The 23,385-nt window shown below is 46.9% G+C and overlaps 1 protein-coding gene across 12 annotated transcripts in view; it reads left to right on the top strand.

Moving 5' to 3' along the window:
• Positions 1-23,385, top strand: part of ZMYND8 (zinc finger MYND-type containing 8) — a 116,230-nt gene that overhangs the window by 28,765 nt on the left and 64,080 nt on the right. For 7 of the 12 annotated variants that reach the window (XM_043480635.1, XM_043480627.1, XM_043480629.1 and 4 more), the window contains 3 exons: positions 9,460-9,608; positions 18,509-18,727; positions 21,428-21,541. In XM_043480635.1, the coding sequence (XP_043336570.1) occupies positions 9,460-9,608; positions 18,509-18,727; positions 21,428-21,541 (482 nt within the window). Of the gene's footprint in view, positions 1-833; positions 1,344-7,954; positions 7,995-9,459; positions 9,609-18,508; positions 18,728-21,427; positions 21,542-23,385 lie in introns of those variants that run through there. The other 5 variants (XM_043480625.1, XM_043480624.1, XM_043480636.1 and 2 more) reach the window with 3 other exon arrangements.

Raw genomic sequence — 23,385 nt, 5'->3', positions numbered from 1 at the left:
CATCCCCCCTTTCTTCTCCAGCCCACTTTGCTACTTCAGCTGGCGGCCGGCAGTCTTTTTGTTTCGGAACTGGCCTTCTGATGCTGCAATTCCCCATTGCAGTTTGAAAGCCACCCACCAGCACCTGAGCTTTCCAGAACCTGAGCCGAGTCCCTGCCGCCTGGATAAATAATGCACACGGGCTTGGGGCGCTGGGACCAGCTCCTCCTGCGACCTTGCTCCTCTGCCAGCTATGCTGTAAAGGCCGAGGGCAACTGGTTCCTCCACATTTTCTTTGTGGCAATCTGGCGGGTCTTTAAAGGCCTCGTCTGTGTACACACGTTGGATGCCAGCCTTCTGGGCCTAGACCTGCTGAGGGGGGTGGGTGGGGCACAGCGGTTTTTTTCTTAGGGAGTTTGGGCCCTGCCTTCCCTCCGCTCTGTAAAGCCTGAAAGAGCTTGGCATTCTGGAACCAGGAAATTCCTGTTGAGATGTTGTCGTTTTTTCCAGAGGCTTCATCCCAGCTGGGCTTGGGGCGGGGGGGGGGGGGGGGGGGGGGGGGGTGCGGCGCGGTGGGGGAAGGAGAAAGGGCTCCTTGGTTGCCTTTGCCTCTAGATGTTGAAGGGTAAACAGGGAATTCATTTATAAATCAGCCTCTTCTTCCCTAGGTGGAAGCCATCTCAGTCTTGCCGGCTGGTTTGGAAGTTCATCTTTTACATATGAATGTGCCCATTAATCACCACTTCTGCATTATTGGGAGAGAGAGAGAGAGAGAGAGAGGGGAGAGAGAGGGAGGTGAAGAGGGAGGAGGGTGGGCGAGAGGGAGACTGAGTCTGTACAGTGGGAAGATGGTTTTCTCATTTCTCGGGGAGGCGCATCAGAACTAAATTGGAAACAATTATTTAAAGAAAAAAACACCTTCAAAATGCAAAGCCACCCCAACTTTCATTCCCCCACCCCCATCCCCCCTTCTGATATTCTCAGTCGGGCCAAGTAGAACCATGCAATTCGTTGTGTTTATTCACATCAGCGAAATAAATGGCTCTTTGGTGCTGGCACTGAAGATTTTCAGCTCAGCCGAGCCGCTGTCTGCTGAGGGTGATAAATGAGAGCCTGCAAGCCTGGGGGACACGGAGGCCTGTCGTGGGCCTCGGGCTGCCTGATTGCAGGGAGGCGAGGCTGTCCTGGCCCTGCCGGCCGGCCTGGGAAGCAGTGACTCCCAGCCTGCCGTCCCTACCGCTTCCTCCTCCCCCTGGGAGAGGCCGCTGAGCATCCGGAAGCAGGAATGTGTGCCGTGAGTGAGCCTCTGTTCTCTTTGAAAGAGAGGCTAGGCCCTCCGAACGGCAGAGCTTTCTCAATGGCAGGTAAGCGCCCCGTTTGCAGGGTTATCTGCCCCTCGCTCATTTGGATCTCTGAGGTACCCGGATTCTGGCCCAGTGACGTGTCCCCCAAGTTGAGAACAACCCCTTTCCTCATCTCCATTCCAGCCCTTCTTTTCCTGATCTGGAAGTTCACAGTCACATGCGGGAGACCTTTAAAGGAGCCCAGCTTAGGCCAGGGCGGCCTTTCCTAGGGAGGCCCAGGTCGCGGCCGTGTCTTCCAGCTCTTGTGGGTCCCCGGTCTTCAGACTGTTCACCTGAGTGTTTCGGTCACTCACGTGTTCCTCGTGTCCGGGACCTGGTCCGTGGCAAGAGAAAATGGCAAGAGAAACGTTGTCCCCCTCCCCGCCCCCATGCTTTGCTCTAGATTCCTCTCCTTTTCTGCTCTGGGCCTGGAGGAAATTCCAGGCTTTTGTTTCATTATGATGTAATGACTGGCTGGAGAGGGCCCCAAGGATTCCTGGGGAGGGAGGTCTGTTAGGGTACCTGCTCTGTGTCTTTGGGAAAGGCTCGGAAAGGATGAGCCGTGCTGGGCTCTGCTATTCCGGGGAAAGAGCAGCGTGTGGCCACGCTGGAAGGAGGCCATGATGAAGGCTGGCAGCTATGGCGCCTGGTTTCGCGGTTGAGCCTCTGCAGGCCTCCGATCCGCCTCTGCCTTCACTGTGGCAGGGGAAAACTTGGACTCTGCACGATCTGATGGACGTGGAGACATCACATCCTCGGCTCCTTCCCGTCTCCACTTTTTATGTAGGCTGGTATTTCCGTAACAGAATTTGTGGCCTTGATTTAACACGCTTTCTCGGAGAAATCGGCTCTGTTTTTGGAGAAGGATGGAGGAGGAGGAAGATGAGGAAGAAGGGGGATGTGTGTTGCTTTTTAAAAAAACTAGCTCCTGTTTCATCCAGTGCTTCCTCGCTGTCGTATTCATGAGCATCTCATGAATTAACTCTGTTTAACCTGTGTATAACTCGCATGGGGTACCCCCATCTCCATTGGCCGGAAGGAAGCATGGAGGCACAGAGAGCTTAACGAACTTGCTTCGAGCCACACTGCACTCTGGCGCGGTGGCAGCAGGACCGGGTCCTGACTGCCCTGTATCCTGTGCCGCCCGCCTGACCGAATTCAGTGTAGGGTGACCAGCTTGTCCGGGTTTGCCTGACACTGTCCATCTTCCGCCGCTGATGGTGGGTCACCCCACCTTCCATGCTGGTCCGGGCCTGTTGACTGCGAGTCTGTTTCATTCAGCCCCTCCCTGGCCGCCTCGCCATTGACAGCATCAGGGAAATTTAACACCCATAAAAACACACTACTGGGCTGGTCCTCCCCAGGAAGCGCCCGGCTCTCAGCTGGGGCCCCTTCCCTCTCTGGAGGAGACAATTCCCTGTAATTGGTGTGTCATTTCCTGGACTCTGGAGAAGGGGGGGGGTGCGGTCTGGGCGGCTGTGACTCAGGTGCCGGATGTGGGTGGGGGCGGTGTGCCTGGATGGATGGGTGGATGGACACTGGGGAGGAGTGTCGGGGGGAGGGAGATGGCAGTGGAGCGCCACTCCCCACCGGCCTGGTCTGTGATGCTGACAGGCTGTGGTGCCACCTGTGAGGGTTGGGAGGTGAGATGTGCTTCAATAGCGTGCATCATTGCGAATGACACGGTCACAATTTTCCATCTTCCTCCTGGTTCCTGGAGCACCCCAACCCCCACATCCCATGTGATCTGGAGCAAAAGGAGTGCGTGCTGTTGAACACAAAGACCCTGAATTAGGAAGTCTTCTGGCAACCGAGCTGAGGCAAGCCTCTCCCTGGGGTGAGGGCCCAGCCTGTGGGCCTCGGAGTTCTGCTGCCTGGGTTCGAATCCCAGCCCGGCCACTTGCGTGCTCTTGGGCCGCTGACTTAGAGGGAAGGACACGAGAGGCATTTTGAACAGGGCTTGGTGCATTGTGTACAATACAAGAACATCTTAGCTGTTAATACCCGCGACTGCGTTATCTGGAAGGAGAGCGTCCCTTGTGACAAGGGACATCTAGGAAAGGCTGAGTGGAATTATTTCTGGCCTTTCACAAGACACGGGTTCAGGGAGGATGGCGTCACATGCCTGGTTCCTGATACCCAGGAGACTTGCCATATTTTATTAAGATTTTAGTGAAATGTCACAGGAGGGGAAATTCTGCTGCTTCCTGCTCCATGCCAAGCTGTTTTCCTGAGTCACGGCTCTGGCCTTTTCTTCTCTGCTCTGCTCTCTTGCCCATGTTAACTCCTTCAGAACCAGACTGACTTTGGGGGAGTGGGCATGGGGCCAGCCCCATAACATCCCAGGTCCTGCTGCTTTGCCAGGAAGGTCTCTCAGATCAAGGGTGAACCATTTCCCCGGTGATTCGGTGCACAGTAGCTGTGTGTCATCCTCATTCCAAATTTATACATGAAATGCATTTAGAAATATATCCCTGTCAGAATTAAATCATCAAAAAGGGAAAAAAGAAAAAGAAAAAACCTTTGACTCAGCTTTCTGGAAAAGGTCCTCAAGGCAGCTATGTTACCATGACTGCAGCAAGGTTCCCACCCACCATTCTATTACCGGCAGAGGCCTAGCCTGACTGGAGTGGCTAGGCTGTTAGTCGGAATGCTGCCGGCCTGCTGTCTGGTATCTCAGAAGGACACTGAATCCAACCGGCATTTCTCAGTTTTTCTCCCTAAGAGGCTTCAGTGAGAGCCTCTGCTGTTGACAGATGTGTCTGTTTTTTGGAGTCTATTAAATTTCTTGTATCCCCTTGGATACAGCCACTGAACTCTCGTTAACTCCGGAGCAAGTTGCTGTGTGTGTAACCGGGAACAGAATTGGGGATTTTCTTCTCTTTTGCTCAGACTAGAAGGTTGGGGATCCTCTGGGTGTGGGCAGCCTTGGGTCAGATCCCCTCCTCTCACTGAGTTAGACCTTCCTGCCCTTTTATTTCCTGGTGGCCTTGGGGAAAACTGTCTGTTTCCTCCACTCTCAATGGCTCATGAGTATATTCATTTCTAGTGAATCCCCCCTACCCCCATCCTGCTCTTTCATGTGGAATTAAAGAATTTCAAAGTTAAAAGACCTTAGGATCCTCTGGTCCTGTAGCTTTTTGATCTTTAGAGTTGATTCACCTTTAAAAAGGTGAAGTAGGCTCAGGCCCCCTTGCTCAGGAAATTGCATCCACGTAAGGAACTGTGGCAGGCAGCTCATGGGGCCTTGAGGCACTTTCTTGGACTCCAGGGAAGAACTGGTCTGGTCCCTTCCTTACCTTTCCTCCTATTTTACAGATGTGTCCCCGAGGCCCTGAGAAGTAGGGAAAGTTGCTTAGCTGTTTTCATTCTCTCTCTTTGCCTCCTTCTTGGCTTCTGTTTCCTGGGGTCCCAAACTAACCCTCTAGAAGGCGATGAGAAAGGAAAGGAGATTCCTGAGACTGGAGAACTCAGACTCTGTCTCCCAAACACACATGCCGGAGCATCTCAGACTAGCATGCTCCTGAATCCTCCAGAAGTGTGCTTAAACCCCAGATCCCTGGGCCCTGCTCCAGTTTCTGGTTCTGTAGATCTGACATGGAGCCTGAGAACATGCATTTCTGGCAAATTCATAGGTGACGCTGCAGCTAGTGTGGGGACAACACTTGGATGGGGAACCATCATCCTAGGAGATCTCAGCCACAGGCAGATGATTTAGATGGCCCAGGGAGGAGCCGGAGCCATTTCTGGCCCCAGAGGTTGACCAGGTGTGGGCTGGGCTGTGGGTTTCATCCACTGTTCCCCATACTCCAGCTCTGAGGTGCTCCAGGAGGCTGGTCCCCCTCCTGGGAGGGTTCAGGAAGTATGTGGGGGTGCTTTTCAGGAAGTGTTTGGGACCATCAATGGCAGCGGGTGTGAGGGGGTTGGGGTTGTCCTTGCAATGAGGAGGGGCCATCCTTTCCAAAATCCACTAGTACTCCATCGATGTTACACGCTAAACTTGACTCTTGAAGAACACGTGTTGGATCTGCTGTGATCCACTTCCACGTGGATTTTTTTTCAATACATAGAATGCTTGTCTCTTCATTTTTGGCTTCTCAGGTGGCTCAATGATAAAGAATCAGCCTGCCAATGCAGGCGACACAGGTTCAATCCCTGGGTCAGGAAGATCCCCTGGAGTAGGAAATGGCAACCCACTCCAGTTTTCTTGCCTGGGAAATCCCATGGACAGAGGAGCCTGGCAGGCTGCAGTCCATGGGGGTCACAAAGAGTCAGACACAACTGAGTGAGCACGCACGCATTTTCATTTTACCAGTTTTTAAGTGCGGGGAACATTTTGTGTTCGATTACAGATCACAGTATGTGGAATCACAAAAAACCAGGGCTTGAGTCCTGATTCTATCCAGATTGCTTCAGCTTCCTGGTTTTTGGTGAGTCCTTTATCAGTTCCTTTGTTTTTGAGGCAGAGATAGCAGTATGTGGATTTTCAACTGTGTAGTAGTTGAAGGCCCAACCCGTCTGTTGTTCAGGGGTCAGTGGTTATTTAATTTTTCCCCAGACATTTTCCTAGCTTTCCACTGGCCTGACTTTGCTCATGTGCTCTCCTCTTTTAAACTTTGTACACTAATGAAACTATACATACAGAATCAAAACCTTGGCCCAGTGGCTTTCAGTTTTTGCCTGGCCTGGGTCTCATTTCTTCCGGGACACATCTCCTTTGAGCCCCCAAGACGATTTTGTTAAACACTTGTCCTCTGATACATAAATGGAGTTATTTGGATTTATTAGATTCACACAGAACAAATTTCAAGCTCCTTCCTGGGGTCTCTAGGCCCACACGGATCAACCATAAGTCTATACATCTGGTCACACTTTTTATCCTGAGTCAGGCCTCTGTCATTTGCTCATTACTGGCTTTGGTTTGCACCTACTGCATTTTTTAAAATGTGACACTGAACCTTCTAAATACTTGCTTTTTGTTTTTCCTTATTTTGATAAAGTAGTTCAGGAACATGGTAAAGTAGAGTGGGATATACAGTGGAAAGAAGTCCTTCTTCCACTCCTTGCAGATTCTCCTCCCCTGAGGCAACCACCGGTCCCTATTAAGAACTTATACTTTTGTGTTCAACTAGGAGTATTTTAGGCTTATGTAAATATGAATATATATGAAAACATCTTTTTCAAAAAGAAACAAACCAAACAAAACAGAGGAAAAAAAAAAATCCCGAAAAAAACCAAGCTAACCCAAACCAACCCATCTTTTTTGGGCTGTGTCTTTTGGTCTATTATTGGTGCTAGACATGTATTGCTTTTTTGTATATGGTGTTAGAGAATGTTCTAATTTTATTCTTCTACATGTAGCTATGCAGTTTTCCCAGTACCGCTTATTGCAGAGACTGTCTTCTCCATTGTATATTCTTGCCTCCTTTGTCATAGATCGACCATAAGTGTGTGGGTTTATTTCTGGGCTCTCTGTCTTGTTCCATTGATCTATGTGTCTTGTTTTTATGTCAGTACCGAAGTGCTGTGATGAGTGTAGCTTTGTATTAAATAATATAGTCTGAAGTCAGAGAGTGTGATTCCTCCAGCTCCGTTCTTCTTTCTCAAGATTGTTTTGGCCATTCAGGGTCTTTTGTGTTCCTATACAAATTTAAAAATTATTGTTTTTTTAGTTCTGTGGAGAACGTCATTGGTATTTTCATGCTCCTCAACCTGACCCAGGAGCTTGGCGATTATTATACGTCAGTCTGTCTCGGGGTGCCTTGTTCTTCATGGCTGTGTCCCACTAAATGTTATCAGACCAACTCCCAGCTTGTGGACACGGAAGTCCTTTCTAGTCTTAGCTATAACACCACCTGCTGCAGTTGAATCATCTTGCATATGCTTTGCTGCCCTCTGACCAGGCCTGTAGACTGTCTCTAGGAGGAGATTGTTAGGTCAAAGACCCTATGGAGAATGTGCGCGTTTTCACGTGTGATGGTGACGTGGGGTGAGGATCCCTGTGGGAATGAGAGGAGGTTCTCTCCGGGGAAATGTGCCAATCCTTGGCTACGTCTTTGGAGTGCATTTCCCCACTAACTAGCTGCGTGTGCCTCTGAGCCATCCCTTTGTGCTCTCCAGGCCGCTGTTCTGTCCGTGGGGTGGCCCCTTGGCTCTGAGGTCTCTTCTCCCTCAAGGTGCCTGTGGTTAGTGTTTCATTTCCTCTTGGGGCTGGTCTCAGTGCAGCACTCGGAACATTTGTTTAGGATTTTCCTACAGCCTGCCTGGTGAGTGGAGAGAGCTCCCTGGTGTGGATGGGATTTCGCAGAAGTGGTCCATTGTCTGAAGCGTGCTGGAGGGTGCTCTGGCTCTTGGACCCTGGTGATCTGCCCCAGCAGCTCTGGCCACCATCCCAGACACGGGCTGGTGACACACAGCAGAGCCCGCATGCTGGGACTTGCCCGAGAGTTAACCCTGGAGCTGGGGAACGTCACCAGGCCATCTTCGCAGATAGTCATCTTTCTGAACTCTGTATCCCATTCTGCCACCTGTGCTCTTGGCACAGCCCTATGCTCTTCCGGTCCCTGGAGTTTTCATTTCTCAAGCACAGCAGGGGCTCTAGGCCGTTCCCTTATGGCCTCCGTCAGCTAGTGGGAGAGCCATCGGGCATGGAACGGATTCAGATCTTTGCAGGTGAAGATGGGATGTTGTGTAAATGCCTGTGTTTAAATGAGGTGCGGGGAGAATAAACACAGAAATGGATTGGTGAGGGTGGTGTTGGTGTTTTTCAGATGAGCCTTGGGTGAGAATGCCATTTTCTGTTGATCTGTCTTTGGAGGAGAGTCACAAACACATTGTCTGCTGGTGATTGGGTCATGGGAACTCTGGTGGGTGGGGTATATTTTTTTTACATAGTTATACTTTGTTAACCTGATAAACATGAATAAATGTCTTCTACCACGAGTTACATTTGCCTTCATGTTCATAAAAGCATGCGGCCTTCTTTTCTTGGTCTGTCTCTTTTGGCTTCCTGCTTTTGCCATCAGCCTTGGGTGTGTGATTGGTGGCTTCCCTGGCGGCCCAGACGGTAAAGCGTCTGCCTGCACTGCGGGAGACCCGGGTTCAAACCCTGGGTCGGGAAGATCCCCTGGAGAAGGAAATGGCAACCCACTCCAGTACTCTGGCCTGGAAAATTGCATGGACTGTAGCCTGCCAGGGTCACAAAGAGCTGGACACGACTGAGCGACTTCACTTTCGCTTCGGGTGAGTGACAGTTCATGGCTGTCGGTTCCTGACCTGGTCGGCAGGGACGCAGCAGGGGAGGCTGGTGGTGGTGGTTTGCTCAGTTGCTGAGTCCCGTCTGACTGTTTGCGACCCCATGGACGGCAGCGCAGCCGGCTTCCCTGTCCTTCACTGTCTCCCAAATTCATGTCCGTTGGGTCAGTGGTGCTATCCTGCCATCTCATCCTCTGCCGCCCCTTTCTCCCTTCGCCTCCAATCCTTCCCGGCATCAGGGTCTTTTCCAGTGAGTCGGCTCTTTGCATCAGGTGGCCAAAGTATTGGAGCTTCAGCATCAGTCCTTCCAATGAATATTCACGGTTGATTTCTTTTAGGATTGACTGGTTTGATCTCCTTGCAGTCCAAGAGAGACTCTCAAGAGTCTTCTCCAACACCACAGTTCGAAAGTGTCAGTTCTTTGGCGTTCAGCCTTCCTTCTGGTCAAACTCTCACAGCCGTACATGACTACTGGAAAACCATGTTTGACTAGACGGACCTTTATCAACAAAGGGAAGGGTGGGGATTTTGGTAAAATAGAGGGCATATCCCTGTCTAAAAAGTGGCTGGTCTGGTTGTATAAGGCCCTGCAGGCTCTGATTTTTTTTTTTTAAATAGAAGCCCCAAATCTATTATGTGAAGTTTCCCAATTTTTGTATTTTGGCCATAAATTACAAATTTCACAGAAATGTTATGTATGCAAAAGAAAGACCATCTTACCTCTTTGAGACATGCAAGGAAGACAGTGGGGTAAGTATATTCTAGGAGGATCAATAAGATGGCACCAAGTCTGGGACAAAATGAGTGTGTCCTCCACACCCCGCTTCCCGCGGGGCCTAGTCCTGACTGCGTTAAAATATGTGATCCTGTGTGTCTCTTTCAGATCCTGGCTCCACAGAGAGAACAGCCCAGAAAAGAAAGTTCCCCAGCCCTCCTCATTCCTCCAATGGCCACTCGCCACAGGACACATCCACAAGTCCCATTAAAAAGAAAAAGAAACCCGGCTTACTGAACAATAACAATAAGGAGCAGGTAAGAGGCCACCGGGAATGGTGTCCACACTCGTGGGTGGGGTGGGGAGGGAGTGCGGACAAAGGCTATTGTTTTTCTAACCACCCATGTGCTTGGCATTTAGGAAGCTGCCTTGCTCTGGCTGTCATTTGCATAGGACAGAAAGGGGAGCTCAAAATGGGCCTGGGGAGAAATTCCCAGTGGCTTTTCAGATCTCTTGGTGGGGATAGGGCAGTGACCCAGATAAGACAGACATACCGTGCTCTAGGATTTGGGGATTTTCCTTGGATTTCTTTTTTTCACATGCTGGCACTGTTTGCCCTCGTGGCCTGAGGGTGTTGCCCTCCTAGGCTGGGCTGGTAGGACAGCTTGGAGTTCTGCCCGGAGGGGGTGGTATGGCTGAGGCCTGTGCTCCCTTCTGGTGTCAATTTTCTCATCTGTAAAAGAATGGGTTTAGGACTGTGGTGAGAGACAGCCGCCCTCCCAACCCACTGCCCTCCGTGACTTGGGTAATTCGTCCCCATCTCTTCTCAGAGTGCCCAGCCCCTGGCAGGCCCCACCCTCGATGCAAATATCGATTCGCCATCTTATATCTTGTCTCAGCGACCTTCTAGCTCTAAAATTCTGTGCTGCAAACTCGCTACTCTTCTGACTTAAAAAGATGAGAGGTGCTTTCATGGTCCATGAGGTTGAGTCTCCTAGCATGGAGCAAGCAGGATGCCCGGTTTCCTGATACCATTTCAGAGGAGATTCCTTGGGATGTACTCACGCATTTGTGCAGATTATGGATGTGGAAGTGGACCCTGGGGATTTGAGGTTGAATAAAATAAGATTGTTGCTTTCACGGGAAGAAACCGAGCAACGGTTAAACGCCTGGGACTCTGAGAGGGGGCCGTTGCTGTGCATGAATCTATTTTCTCTCTCCAAATTACACAGTGAAATGCCAGCACTGCTGCTGCCCTGTGGCTGTGGGCAGGTTAACCTCTTTGTGCTTCATTTTCTCATTTTCTGAAATGAGAATAATGATCTTAGTGCTACCAAACTCGCAGGGCTGTTGTGAAGAGGAATTGAGCTAAATGACATAAATAATAAAAGTTAAGCGAGAGTCTACACTAAGTGAAATAATCGCACAGACTATCTGTGAAATAATTAAATAGCTTTGGAAATGTTCCAGGCCTGTGCTGTTCAGTGTGAGAGCCACAAGCCACGTGTGGCCACAGCACTTGTAAAGGTGGCAGCTGAGCCCGAGCAACCGAATTTTTAATTGAATTTAAATTTACGTGGCCACCTCCGGTTTATAGCTGCCATGTTGGTCAGCCCAGGTTTAATGAGTTGGAACTCCCCTTAGAGGAGAAACTGATAGCTTGTAAGTAAATTTCTGCAATTTGAAATGATCATTGAAAAGATAATTTCAGATTGCAATTTGAAAGATCATATAATAACAGTGTTGGAAAAATGAGTGAAAATGAAAGTCACGTCCGACTCTTTGCGATCCCATGGACTATACAGTCCATGGGATTCTCCAGGCCAGAATACTGGAGTGGATATAGCCTTTCCCTTCTCCAGGGGATCTTCCCAACCCAGGGATCGAACCCAGGTCCTCTGCATTGCGGGTGGATTCTTTCCCAGCTGAGCTACCAGGGAAGCCCAAGAATACTGGAGTGGGTAGCCTGCCCCTTCTCCAGGGGATCTTCCCAACCCAGGAATCGAACCGGGGTCTCCTGCATTGCAGGCGGATTCTTGACCAACTGAGCTATGATGGCTCAGTAATAGTGTTGGTGAGACTGATACTAAGAGCAGAACTTACCGTGTGACTATCCTTTCATAAGCCTTTTGATGCTGTGAGGAAGGGTATAGTCGTCTCTGTCTCACTGGCAGAGAGGTTAAGTCACTTCCCCAAGGCCTTAGAGCAAGTAAGAAGCTTAGGTCTACCTGTCTTGAAGCTGCTGCCCCCCACCCCGACCCCCGCCACCATTAGCCATCCCAGAGCTGTTGGGCTTGAAGACTAAGAAACACAAAGGCTATAAATAATCCTCAAATCTTAATTTAAGGCAAGCCCTCTTTTACCAGTTATCAGTAAAGTCAGGAAGCAGATACTGTGCTCTCTGGGGAGAGGTAGTCTCCTGTGTGTGTGTGCTCAGTGACTTCTTCCTGTCCTGGAGGAATTGGCTCACATTAAACAACAACAACAAAAAAAACCACAGAAAAACATGAAAACAAAACAAAAAAATTGGCTCACATCTCTCTTCCTAGAATCTGACCAACTTAGGCAATTCACAGATTTTCTTCTCCCTCTTCCTCATCCACGGGTCCTCTTAACACTTAAACCTCATGACCACAATGGTGTATCTGTAAATCTGTGGCCAGAACATGGCCAGTGGCTGCTGTCACCCCAGAGTTGGATGCAGGGGGAGCTCGTGAATATAGAATGCACTGTGCTTGTGGAGCAGAGCAGCAGGGGTGACTGGACACAGGGTGTGTCCGTGTATCTGCAGAATCGGTCATCTTCCACAGTGATGAGAGAGCTTGCAGAGCTGTGTCTCTGGAGGAGAAGGCATCCAGACCTGTAGTCCAGACTCCTTCCTGCCCCGCTGCATCTGGGAAACCCACTGGGTGACCTTGTCAGCTGCTTTCCCATCCTTGTAAAACTGGAGTTTGAACTGGGAAGGAACACATTCTAAGGTTGATTGTGGTTTTTTGTTTTTCACAACTAAAACTCCCTGGGGCTGAATGGCCAGGAGTTGGCAACGGCAACGGAAAAATAGCCTGAACTGTAAAGAAAAGAAATTCCTGACCCTTGACCCCATAATTCATTCTAGTTTATAGTGTTTGCATAAACTATGCAAACCTTCCCTCGAGGCAGCTTCCCTTGAGCACAGTCTGTTTTCCTAAGGGTAACTTAAATTCTTGGAAAAAAATTCTTCTGGACTCTTTTTTTTTTTCCCCTTCTCTTTCCCTTTTCTTTCTTCTTTTAGATTACAAAATTGAAAAAAAGTTATGGAATTAAATGCAAAATGTATGTCTCCATATGCTAGGTTTTACCAATGTAATTTCTGTTACTCATCAACATTTGATGATCATGAGATGTCAAATATCAACTTATATTTTATAGTTCCTATAAAAACAGAAAAATCCAGCAATAGCTGGACACTGGATCTGTGTGTGCTACCTTTCTGCCGTCCCCACCCCTCCCTATAGTGGCGTTCCCTGCCAGCTTTGCTCATTCCTCTCCTTTGGCTCTCTCTAGGCATTCATACGCTTTTGATTTTTGGTATATATCAAAATTCTTCACCCCTTTCTTGTTTTTCTTCACTCTGAAATTTCTCTGTGGTCCAGCGTTCTGAAAAGAAAACCGTTCTAGCATAATAACCGCCCCCCCCCCCCACCCTCATATTTTCCCGTTTTTGGTAGAGATGGTTTATCATGAAGTAGAGTTACGGGTTTTATGTTTCCACCCATTTTTCATGTAATGGGTACTCATTACTTTTAGGGGAGTTCTAAGAGTTTTAAGAAGAACTTTAGAACACACTTTACTTTTAGGGGACGTGTTCTAAGGTTTGTATTTAATTTTTTTCAACCTTTCTGTCCGCTGATTTGACTTCTTTTTTTTTTTTTAATACCTTTCTAAAAAAAAAGACTTACTGATTTTATTTTTTGGCAGTGGTGAGCCTTCATTCCTGCGCGCGGGCCTTCTCTAGATGCGGGGAACAGGGGCTACTCTTTGTCGTGGTACGAGTGCTTCTCATTGCGGTGGCTTCTCTTGTTGCGGGGCATGGCTCTCGTCTTGAGGGCCTCAGTAGTTTCGGCCTGCGGGCTTAGCTGCTCCGGGGCATGTGGGATCTTCCTGGACCAGGGATCAGATGCGTGTACCCTGCATTGAGAGGTGGGGATTCTTAACCACTGGACCGCCAGGATTTCACCACCTGAAATGGGCCACCACCATCTTGTTTCACCTCTTAACAAAGGTTAGAAAGTATGTAGGTGCTTTTTTCTTGAAACTGGGGGTGGGGGACATCCCAGAGCCTGGAAGGATGCTTCTGGTGTTGTGTGGAGGAGGGTCAGGTTGCTGAATGACCCCGGGTAGATGGGGTGAGAAATACCTTTTCTCAAGTGACACTGGACCTTTATTGAGAAATACCTGTCTATCTGTAGTTCTTGGGACATTTTTGAGTTTGAATCCTTCGGGGAGGTTCTCTCTCCCTTCCTCCTTTCTTTGCTTCTTTTCTTTCTTATTCAAGTATTGAGCAATAATCTGCTAATAGATTTGTGCCTAATGACCTTAGGTGTACCTTTGATGAGATATGGCAGAGAAATGACAGGGCCCCTGTTGCCTCCTCTGAGTAGGGGGCTATACATACTCATAAGGAGGTGAGCTGGGACTTATTTTATTGGGCCCATGCGTTGTCTTGGGCTTCCCTGGTGGCTCAGGCTGTAAAGAATTCGCCTGCGATGTGGGAGACCTGGGTTCGGTCCCTGGGTTGGGAACATGCTCTGGAAGAGGGCATAGCAACTCACTCCAGTCTTCTTGCCTGGAAAATCCCTGTGGACAGAGGGGCCTGCGGTCCATGGGGTCGCAAAGAGTGGGACAGGACTAAGCACAGCACACAGCACATGCATTGTCTTAAAAACAGAAGTTCCTTGTTGGGCGGGAGCAGTATATTAACAGCCAAGATAGATCAGGGGACCGTCAGTAGGACTGCTGATCACTGGAGCCTGAGGGCGTTGACAATGCTCTGCCCTCCAACGCCATCCTCACACTCCAGGGCTGAGCAGTTTTTCTTTATTTTGCAGCCCTTGTGTATTTTTATCAAATACAGGAAAACAGGCTGGAATGAGGACAGTTTTCCTTCCTCTCTGTTTCCTCTGTGGCCCCAGAAGGAATTTGAGTCTGTGGTCCTCCCCCGGCTCCGCAGACATGTTCTCTGGTTTTTCGCAGGCCAGGTGTGGTCCAGCGCCTGTCTCTGTAAATGAGGTTCACAGGCACAAAGCCGCGTCCACTTAGTGACACCTTGTTTGTAGTCACGTCCGCTCTCCTGTGACAGTGCCGCCGTAGAGACCACACGACCCGCAGAGCCTCAGCTGTTCACCTCCTATCGTCATAGAACCGTTTTGTAGAGAAGGTTTGCTGGCTCCTGGTATAGGCTGGGGTGTTCCAGAAGCCGATGAACAAGCCTGTCTATTTCTCGTTAAGCTGACCTGGGGAAGGAGCAGGGACGTAAGAACGTGTGTGCGCGGAGCCTGCAGTGAGCCCCACAGCAACGCGTGTTGCGACCTGCTTGCCTGACTCTGAGAACACACACCTTGTGCACGTGGGGGAGAAAAAAACAAACATTAAGTCATTCTACCTGAAATGATTTACCTTTCCTTTTTTAAAGTGTTGCATATTTATCAGATTATTTTTATGGAGCAGAAAACACTTACAAGCAGCAGATAGAGCCAGCATCTGATTGGCAAGGTGATTCCCAGCCAGCTGGTTCTCATCAAGGATGAAATCTCCTAAAAAAAGGGCAGCCTGGTCCGCCCTCCTCTTGGTCCTCCCGGGAATGCCCACCCCTGGCCAGGTAGGGGCAGGGACATGGAGGAGGGGAACTTAACTTCTCAAGGGGCAATACCCTGGCTTCTGTTAGGTGGAAAGGACTTGGGTTGCCTGCTCAAGAGATGATGAGCTGTCACATTCTGATTCTTCTAGTTTCATTGAGGTCTTCATGCCTCTTCCTGTTCTATTATTAACTTACTGAAAGGAAGTTGGGCCCTCGAAGACGCCTTCCTGCTATCTTGCAGAAAGCCGCAGTGCATCCTGGAGGACCCCACTCAGGTTAGAAATAGTTCTGCTTGCTTGATAGCTTCAGTTTATCTCTCTGCGGTGGTTCCTCTGTCTTCCCCTCCCCCAGCCCCTCCACTTTCACACCCTCCCCGTAGAAATTCAAGCAACCGTTTTCCTAGGCAGAGAGCAGGCCTCTGCCTGAGACATTTTTGGTTGTCCCAGTTTGGTGCGTGTGGGTGGGGGTGCCCCCGAATGATGCCACAAATCCTCCAGTACAGAGGAACAGATCCCAGAACCAAGATTGCCTAGCCCAAGATGTCGTCTGAGTTGAGAACCCCTTACTCTAGATGCTGTTATCTTTTCATACCCCCTCTATTCTGTTTCTAGTTGTCTTCCTAAATTTCAGATTTTTTTCCCGCTCTACTTTTTTGCATTAGCAGAAGTTTTTTTTTTTTTTTAATTTTTACTGGTGTATTGTTGATTTATAATGTGTTAGTTTCAGGCATACAGCAAAGAGAAACAGTTATGCACGTAACGTATATCCAGTCTTTTTTAGATTCTTTTCCCATATAGTTCATTACAGAGTATTGAGTAGAGTTCCCTACGCTATACAGTAGGTCCTTATTAGTAGTATATTTTATATATTGTTGTTTAGTCACGCAGTCACGTCCAACCCTTTTGTGACCCCGTTTACTGTAGCCCACCAGGCTCCTCTGTCCATGGATTTCCTAGGCAAGAATACTGGGGTGGGTTGCCATTTCCTTCTCCATGGGATCTTCCTGAACCAAGAAGATTCAAACCTGAGTCTCCTGCATTGAAGGCAGATTCTTTATCGCTGAGCCTCTGGGGAAGCCCATCTGTTTTATACATAGTAATGTGTATATGTCAATCCTAATCTTCCAATTCATCCCCCGCCCCCTTTGCCCCCTGGTAATCATAAGTTTGTGTGGCAGAAGTTATTTTGAATTACAGAGAATGTTCTCTGAGGGGGTCACTGAATCATCAGAATCTCCTTTGCATCCAGCTTCATCTTCTGTGGGGCATAGGGATGAGCCAAAGTGCTAGGAGACACGGGTAGGAGTCCTTGCTTCTGGACTCGGGGGGTCAGATAAAGTCTTTTAAACTTAGTTTTCTCCTCTGTCTGCTGGGACTAGCGGTGTCTCCCCTTGGTGCCTCTCTGGGTGATGGTGAGGACAGAAGGACGATGGTGTGTGTGACGATGCGCTGAGAAACATAACATGGAAAGAATAGCATAACGATGATATTATTCGTTGGAAACCAAGTAAAGCACTCTATTTAAACGTTGAACTGAAACTGGACTCAACAATTACACCATTGCCCTTATTAGTCTTAGCTCTTTTCTTGGTAGAAGTGAGTTGGGAGGCTTAGACGGATTGATTCATGAAGATCTGCTAAGCAAGCATCTCTGAAACTTTATCAAGGAAGGTGGAAGTACCAGGCATTTGCGAGACATTAAAACCTCATAATAAAAACCAGGAGCAAGAGGGATGCCTGCAATTGTGGTCACTCTCTCCCGTTATCCTGGGGGTCCTAGCTGGTAAAATAAGGAGAAGACTAAAGTGATACAAGAATATTAGACATGGGCAGACAAAACTAATGTTACTTACAGAGATGATAAAAGTTTTTAATCAGTAAATTATTAGAACTGTGCATATATAAGTAGTATTAAAAATCTAATAGCGCGTCTATGTACCAACAGTAACTATTTAGAAACTGTAATGGTAAAATGACCCATTCACAGCAGCAACAAAAATCATGCAGTCCCTAACCAATATATGAGATCTTTATGGGAAAAACTGTAAAGTTTTACTGAAGGACAGGGAAAAGCTTGTTAACAGGAGGTTTTTTTAGAGGTAGGCACTGTGGTTGTGGCTGCCCTGTTGTCCATAGAATCAAGGCTAAACTGGGTTGAGTAGCTTTCCCAAGGTCACATGGGAAGTTACCAGGTCATTTTGAACACTTACCCCTAGACTTTTCCATACTTCCTAAACAAGATTTCATACTGGTCTCCAATAGGCATTTTCTGAATGAGTTTCTTCTGAGGGATTGTTTTCAGAGAGTGGCTTTGCTGAATTCTGTAATGTATCATTCTGTTCAGTTCAGTCGCTCAGTCGTGTCTGACTCTTTTTGACCCCATGGACTGTAGCACGCTAGGCTTCCCTGTCCATCACCAACTCCCAGAGCTTGCTCAAACTCATGTCCATTGAGTTAGTGATGCCATCCAACCATCTCGTCCTCTGTCGTCCCCTTCTCTTGCCCTCGATCTCTCCCAGCATCAGGGTCTTTTCCAATGCATCATTAGGGAAGTATTTCTCTTGCTATTTTGGCGTAGGGAGGGGTCTGGATCCCATGAATTGGCACTCCCCGCTCAATCTTTCTGCCCTTGTTTGTCTTCAGTAAGTAATGTGGCTTCTCTGCAAATACCAGGGCCTCCTGTGTTTGAGAAGCATGGTTTTAGGAAAGCCTCTTGTTTGCTATAATTCTTTGTGCATTGGGGGTAGCCTTCAAAAAAATGAATGATCATTTTTGGTGACTCATTTCCAAACGGATCCATTCTCCCATGGCCCATTGTTGAAAGACTCCCAGGGCAAATTGCCATACTTGCTTGGCTTTTTACATGTAGACTTCCATTATGTTGGATTTTTAAGTGTATTAGCAGTATTTGTCATGGTGGCGCTGTGTTAATTGCATACATTGTATGATTCCTTTTAATCCCAACCGCAATCCCATGGAGTTAGATGTTATCAACCCCACTTTACAGATGAGAAAATTGAAGCTGGGGGGGAGGGCGGTTAAAAGACTTGCCCTGGGTCCTGCAGCTGGTTGAGCTAAATTTGAACTCAGGCATGCCTTGGTTTTAGCCATTGTGCTCTCCTGCTAGGCTGCCTGTTAACTCCCAGACACCAGCTTTTCAAGTCATGGCCTCTTCAAATACAAGATTGAAAAAATAAATCTTAATGTCTAATGACCTGCAAATTCTATATTAATGTAAAGTAGAGTAACCCCAGATAGCTTTTTAATGAATGTGTGTAATGCTCTGATTTTCTTTTGTTGTTATTGTTGTATTTGTTCAAATTCCTTTTGAGAATGCACATTTGTTTTGAAACCAAACCTGTCTTTCTTGCCTACATTTCAGTCAGAACTAAGACATGGTCCGTTTTACTATATGAAGCAGCCACTCACCACAGACCCTGTTGATGTTGTACCACAGGACGGACGAAATGATTTCTACTGCTGGGTTTGTCACCGGGAAGGCCAAGTCCTTTGCTGTGAGCTCTGTCCCCGGGTTTATCACGCTAAGTGTCTGAGACTGACATCGGAACCAGAGGGGGACTGGTTTTGTCCTGAATGTGAGGTTAGTTCCTGATGAATGAATGCATTGTCTGCCTCGTTCACTCTCCTTTGTGTTTCTTCCTTTGATATCGAATTTTTCAAATAATCCAAACACAAGGAAAAGAGAAGTTTTTTGCTTTCCCTCTGCCCGGTCCTGATCATCCCCTTTTTTGGGGACCAACACTGGCAGTGGCCTTAGCACTCCAGCTCTTGGAAGGACAATCTCACTGAACGTGGATTTTGATTCCTCGTGGGTTTTTGGATCGCTCTGAGATCTTCAGCTTTCTCTGATTCTTCTGAAATGAGCATTCCAGAAGTTACAAACTTCTACCAGTTCATACGTTTTGAAAAGATCCCAAGCTCTTTTCTTCCTTCTTGGATGTTATTTCCTGCTGCATCATTGAATCCTCGGCAGTAGCCAAGCTGGAAGCCCAGTGTTTGGTTGTATGTCCCACCTGGTGGCCACCTGATGCTCTTATTCAAACCTCTTAAATGCAGAGGTCCAGGAAATCCTCTTACGATTTGAGAAAGACTTAGAGAAGGGGAAGGAGCCATGGAGCCATGGGAAGAGGCAGTGGGTATGGAACCCGAGGCAGAAGCACACTGGCACAGTGAAGGGAACGTGTATATTTCATTTATAGCAAAGCCTGAACACTCTTCATGAAAACAATTATGATTTCCACTCTTCTGAAGTGTCGTCTAGTCTTGGGAACACCCATCTATGATGCTTTTTCCAAATGCTGAAATTAAGAATGTTATCTAGAAAACAAAAACGAAGTGAAACAACAACAGCAGCAAACAAAAAAAAATGTCGTCTACAAAGTTATTTAATATGGAATGTCACCTGAATTCAAAAGTACCTTGGTATTAGATCTCAAATGAAAATGCTTTCTAGGTAGGAAATAGAAAGTTCTCCCAAATGGTGATCATGGGGGAAAAAAGGCAAGCTTTAGGACAGTGTCTGTAATACTGCTTTTGTGTACAGTAGAGGGAAAATCTATGGGAAGAAATTAGATGTCCAGTCAATATGATGATGACTTTTTAATGGTGTTATGCCCCTAGAATTGCAAAAGATGATCCTTGATTCTCTCTGGGTTACATTAGACAGAGACATTGTTCACCAGTGGCCTCCTGTTCAGAGTCCAACCTCATTCTCCTGCATTTAATTGTGGAAACTGGAACCTTCATCTGTTTCCTTTGTCTTGACCATTCCTTCCCAATTGTTTAATAATTTCTCAGTGAAGGTAGTGGCTCAGATAGGATACTTTTTCTGTAGAGAATGGAGCTTGATGAAAGGTATCTGAAACCATAGGGATTTATTATCATGTGTAGAAAGAAGCCAGAGGCGGGGAGAGGACCGAGTTTGTTCAGAGCCAGACTCTTCACGTTTTGTTGTTGAGGTGACGTGTCCTGGCCATAAGATGTGGCTGGAGGTTTTATCATGTGTGGCTAGACAGTAGTCCTCCTGGGGTTAGTGTGTCTCCTCACATCCCTTTTTATCAAGCAAGAGACATGCCCTTGGGCTCCTTGGTCAGGATTGGCTCACCAATCCCCAGGCAGGAAAGGCTTGAAAATGTCTGTCTGGCCCTTTTTCTGTCTCTATTGTAGGCCCCGGGCATTGCCAGCCAGGAGGACAGGGCTGGGGCTGGGAGAGAAGAGGTCAACAGTTGAGTGAGCAACTCAGGTGTTCACCATGGATAGTTACCTGGAAACGAACTGGAGTTCAAACAGACGAGGGATCTGTGTCTAAGACTTTGAGTCCCAGATTTCTTCCAGGAGTGAATGGGTGAGGCGGTCAGCTGAGAAGACTAGCTGTTTCCAGTTCTGGTAGCCAAACAGTTAGATCCATGCATCATTTCCTCTTCCGAGTACCTCCTGTGTTGCCCCTTTTTCTCGACAACCAACCATGAAAATTCCTTTTGGAGGATCTGGAGATCTGAAGAATGGAAACAAAATCCAGATTAGTTGGAGAAACCTTGCTTTGCTCTCCCTACACAGATGATTCAAGAGTGACATCATGCGAGTTGGCTATTTTTGTTTCTGCTGCTACCTAAGGATTCCACACCTCTGAGATCTGGTACCAGTTTATATAGCAGAATCTGGTTTCAGACATGTCTTTGATAGGAATTTCTCTTTTCTCGCTCATGGAGGTAGACATGTAAGACTGCTCCTTGGGTAGTTTGCTGGAGTGTCCTGAGTGGGTTCACGTCAATGGTGATGGAGAATGAAGTCATACTTATTATTAGTTCACTTCCATGCATTAGACTTCTTTTGTAGGGAAGACTGTCCCTCTCCATCCATGATGTCATTGAATTAATGCCTTGTCAGTTTCCTGAAAGATAGCCCAGAACCTTTGGAGGCTCAAGGAAAGTGGTTCATTCATTGTGTGAAGAGAGTACTCTGAAACGACCAGTGGCTTTTCATGTCCTGTTTTTGAAACTCAAGGTTATAAGAATGATGATTTTTCAGGTCCATGCCCACCTCCCCTCTTCTCAGATTCTATCGCCTCCATGAGCTAACAACACTTCTTCATTTTTATCCACTGATCCAGCACCCAGGTCAAGTAGACTGGCGTCCTCATCAAGCGAAACAACTGGTCTCATTTAGATGGGGATCATTTTTTATGTGTGAACTTACTGGAAACTTAGGAGGAAAGGGAAATGAATACACGAGATCGTAATAGTCTTTCCTAACTGAGTGTTTGTGTGATTTTGACTTGCAGAAGATCACAGTAGCAGAATGCATCGAAACGCAGAGTAAAGCCATGACGATGCTCACCATCGAACAATTATCATACCTGCTCAAGTTCGCCATTCAGAAAATGAAACAGCCAGGGGTAAGAAGACACTTCCTCTTATTACACGTGTTAATGAGAATGGTGATTTTTGTTCTGTTAACATTTTTGTTCCTTGTAGTTACCTTGGCTTTTCAGACACCTGTGCTTCTTACTCTTTGGGTCTCGTGTGCCCAGATGCAAATCCCTGTAACTTAAATTGGACAGAGGCATTCAGTGAATTCTCAAAAGTGAGCACTTTGTGTCCCCTAGGAGTTTAATCAGGAAATGACATATATTAGGAAGCTGGTGGGGATTTAAAATTCTTAGTGGTCGCGAAATGAAACCTCAGACCACACTTGATGTGGGGGAGTTGTAAAAATTCCATTTCAGTGAGAGAGCTGAGTGCAACCCAGTTTATTTGTAATCAGGGTCTAATGAGGGAGCTGTCAAGTAAAACTCAACCGGTGAGATTCCTGTAAAGGGTGAGGATTTGCTTAGTTTCTTTAAGTTTGAATTGGGATTTGATGTGCAGCCTTTGTCCTTAGGAAAATCTGTGTGAAAGCAGGCCTGCCGTGTTCAGCTGGCAAGCTGTGAACTTTAAAGTGGTTTCTCTCAAGGAGTCCCAGTTATATCATAGCTGTCATTTTGTAGTTTTTTGCAACAGTTGTCAGAAAGATGGCAGTAACATACCTTGTTTTTAAAAAATAATACTTTATGACAAGTTTATCAACATTAAGACATTTTTCCTACAGAAATTTGGGTTCTTTGGTAGAGCTCTTTGGTAGATTTACACAAAGGCACCGGATGGGCTAGTGGTGACCCTTTATGAAACTCTTCAGACTTTGCTTTCTAAGTCAAAGGAATATATGGAAATAAAAAATCTGAATGCTTTTAGTAGCCAGTGTGGTTTAATTTCTTTAAAAATGTAGAAACTTCAGTTTTGAGATTATATTCTGAAATTTGATATCATGATGGAAAAAGTTCAGAGCATGCCCATTGGGTGTTGCTAAATTGGGAACCTGTCTCTTTCACAAAAACTCCATCAACGGAAGCAAAAGTATATAGCCTCATTAAAAATAAAACACCAAACTTTGACAAGAAGAATTGATTTATTTCGATTTTTCAACACTGTAGAATTATAAACCAAAAAGAAAAATCAAAGAAGGTGTTAATTTCTTACCTAAATTGTTTGTTACAAAATCAGGGCAGAAAGTTGCTGATTTTATGGAAGCATCTTTTAAACTGACAAAGCCAAACTTATTCTGGATGAGAAAGAGCTTGGATAACTGCAAATGGTAATCCATTCACATGCCTTGCTTGAGCACAATTTGGTCGTTAATTAAATCTTATCTGTATGTGTGTGTGTGTCTGTATAAACTGTATATGTGTGTTCCTGGTCATAGTTCCTTGACAAGGGAGAGCAGTGAGAGCACTGAGTCCTAACCACTGGGAATTCCCTATGTATTTTTTTTATTGATAAATAAATAGTACCCATTGACAAACCCGGCCTAGCATTTTGAACTGATTCAAATAGGGCTTAAAAAAGTGGACTAAGATACAAAACCTTTACACCAGGGGCCCCAACCTCCAGGCCACGGACTGGTACACCTGTCAGATCAGCAGCGACATTAGGTTGGAAATAAAGTGTGCAAAACTGTAATAGGCTTGAATCATCTCAAAACCGTTACCTCACCCCAGTTCGTGGAAAAATGGTCTTCTACGAAACTGGTCCCTGGCGCCGAAAAGGTCGGGGACCACTGCTTTACATAGTCCCTATGTTGAAAGTAATTTGGCTCCTTAGAGGAGGAGCAAAATCTCACTAAGATTTCTACCCATGTGTAAAACATCTGTTGGCACTTCAGTTCAGTCGCTCAGTTGTGTCCGACTCTTTGCGACACCATGAA

The sequence above is a fragment of the Cervus canadensis genome, chromosome 10 (genome assembly GCF_019320065.1).
Source record: "Cervus canadensis isolate Bull #8, Minnesota chromosome 10, ASM1932006v1, whole genome shotgun sequence".
NCBI classification, from domain to species: Eukaryota; Metazoa; Chordata; class Mammalia; order Artiodactyla; family Cervidae; genus Cervus; species Cervus canadensis.
Note: the sequence above shows the minus strand (reverse complement) of the source record. Positions and strands in the feature narration are given on the sequence as shown.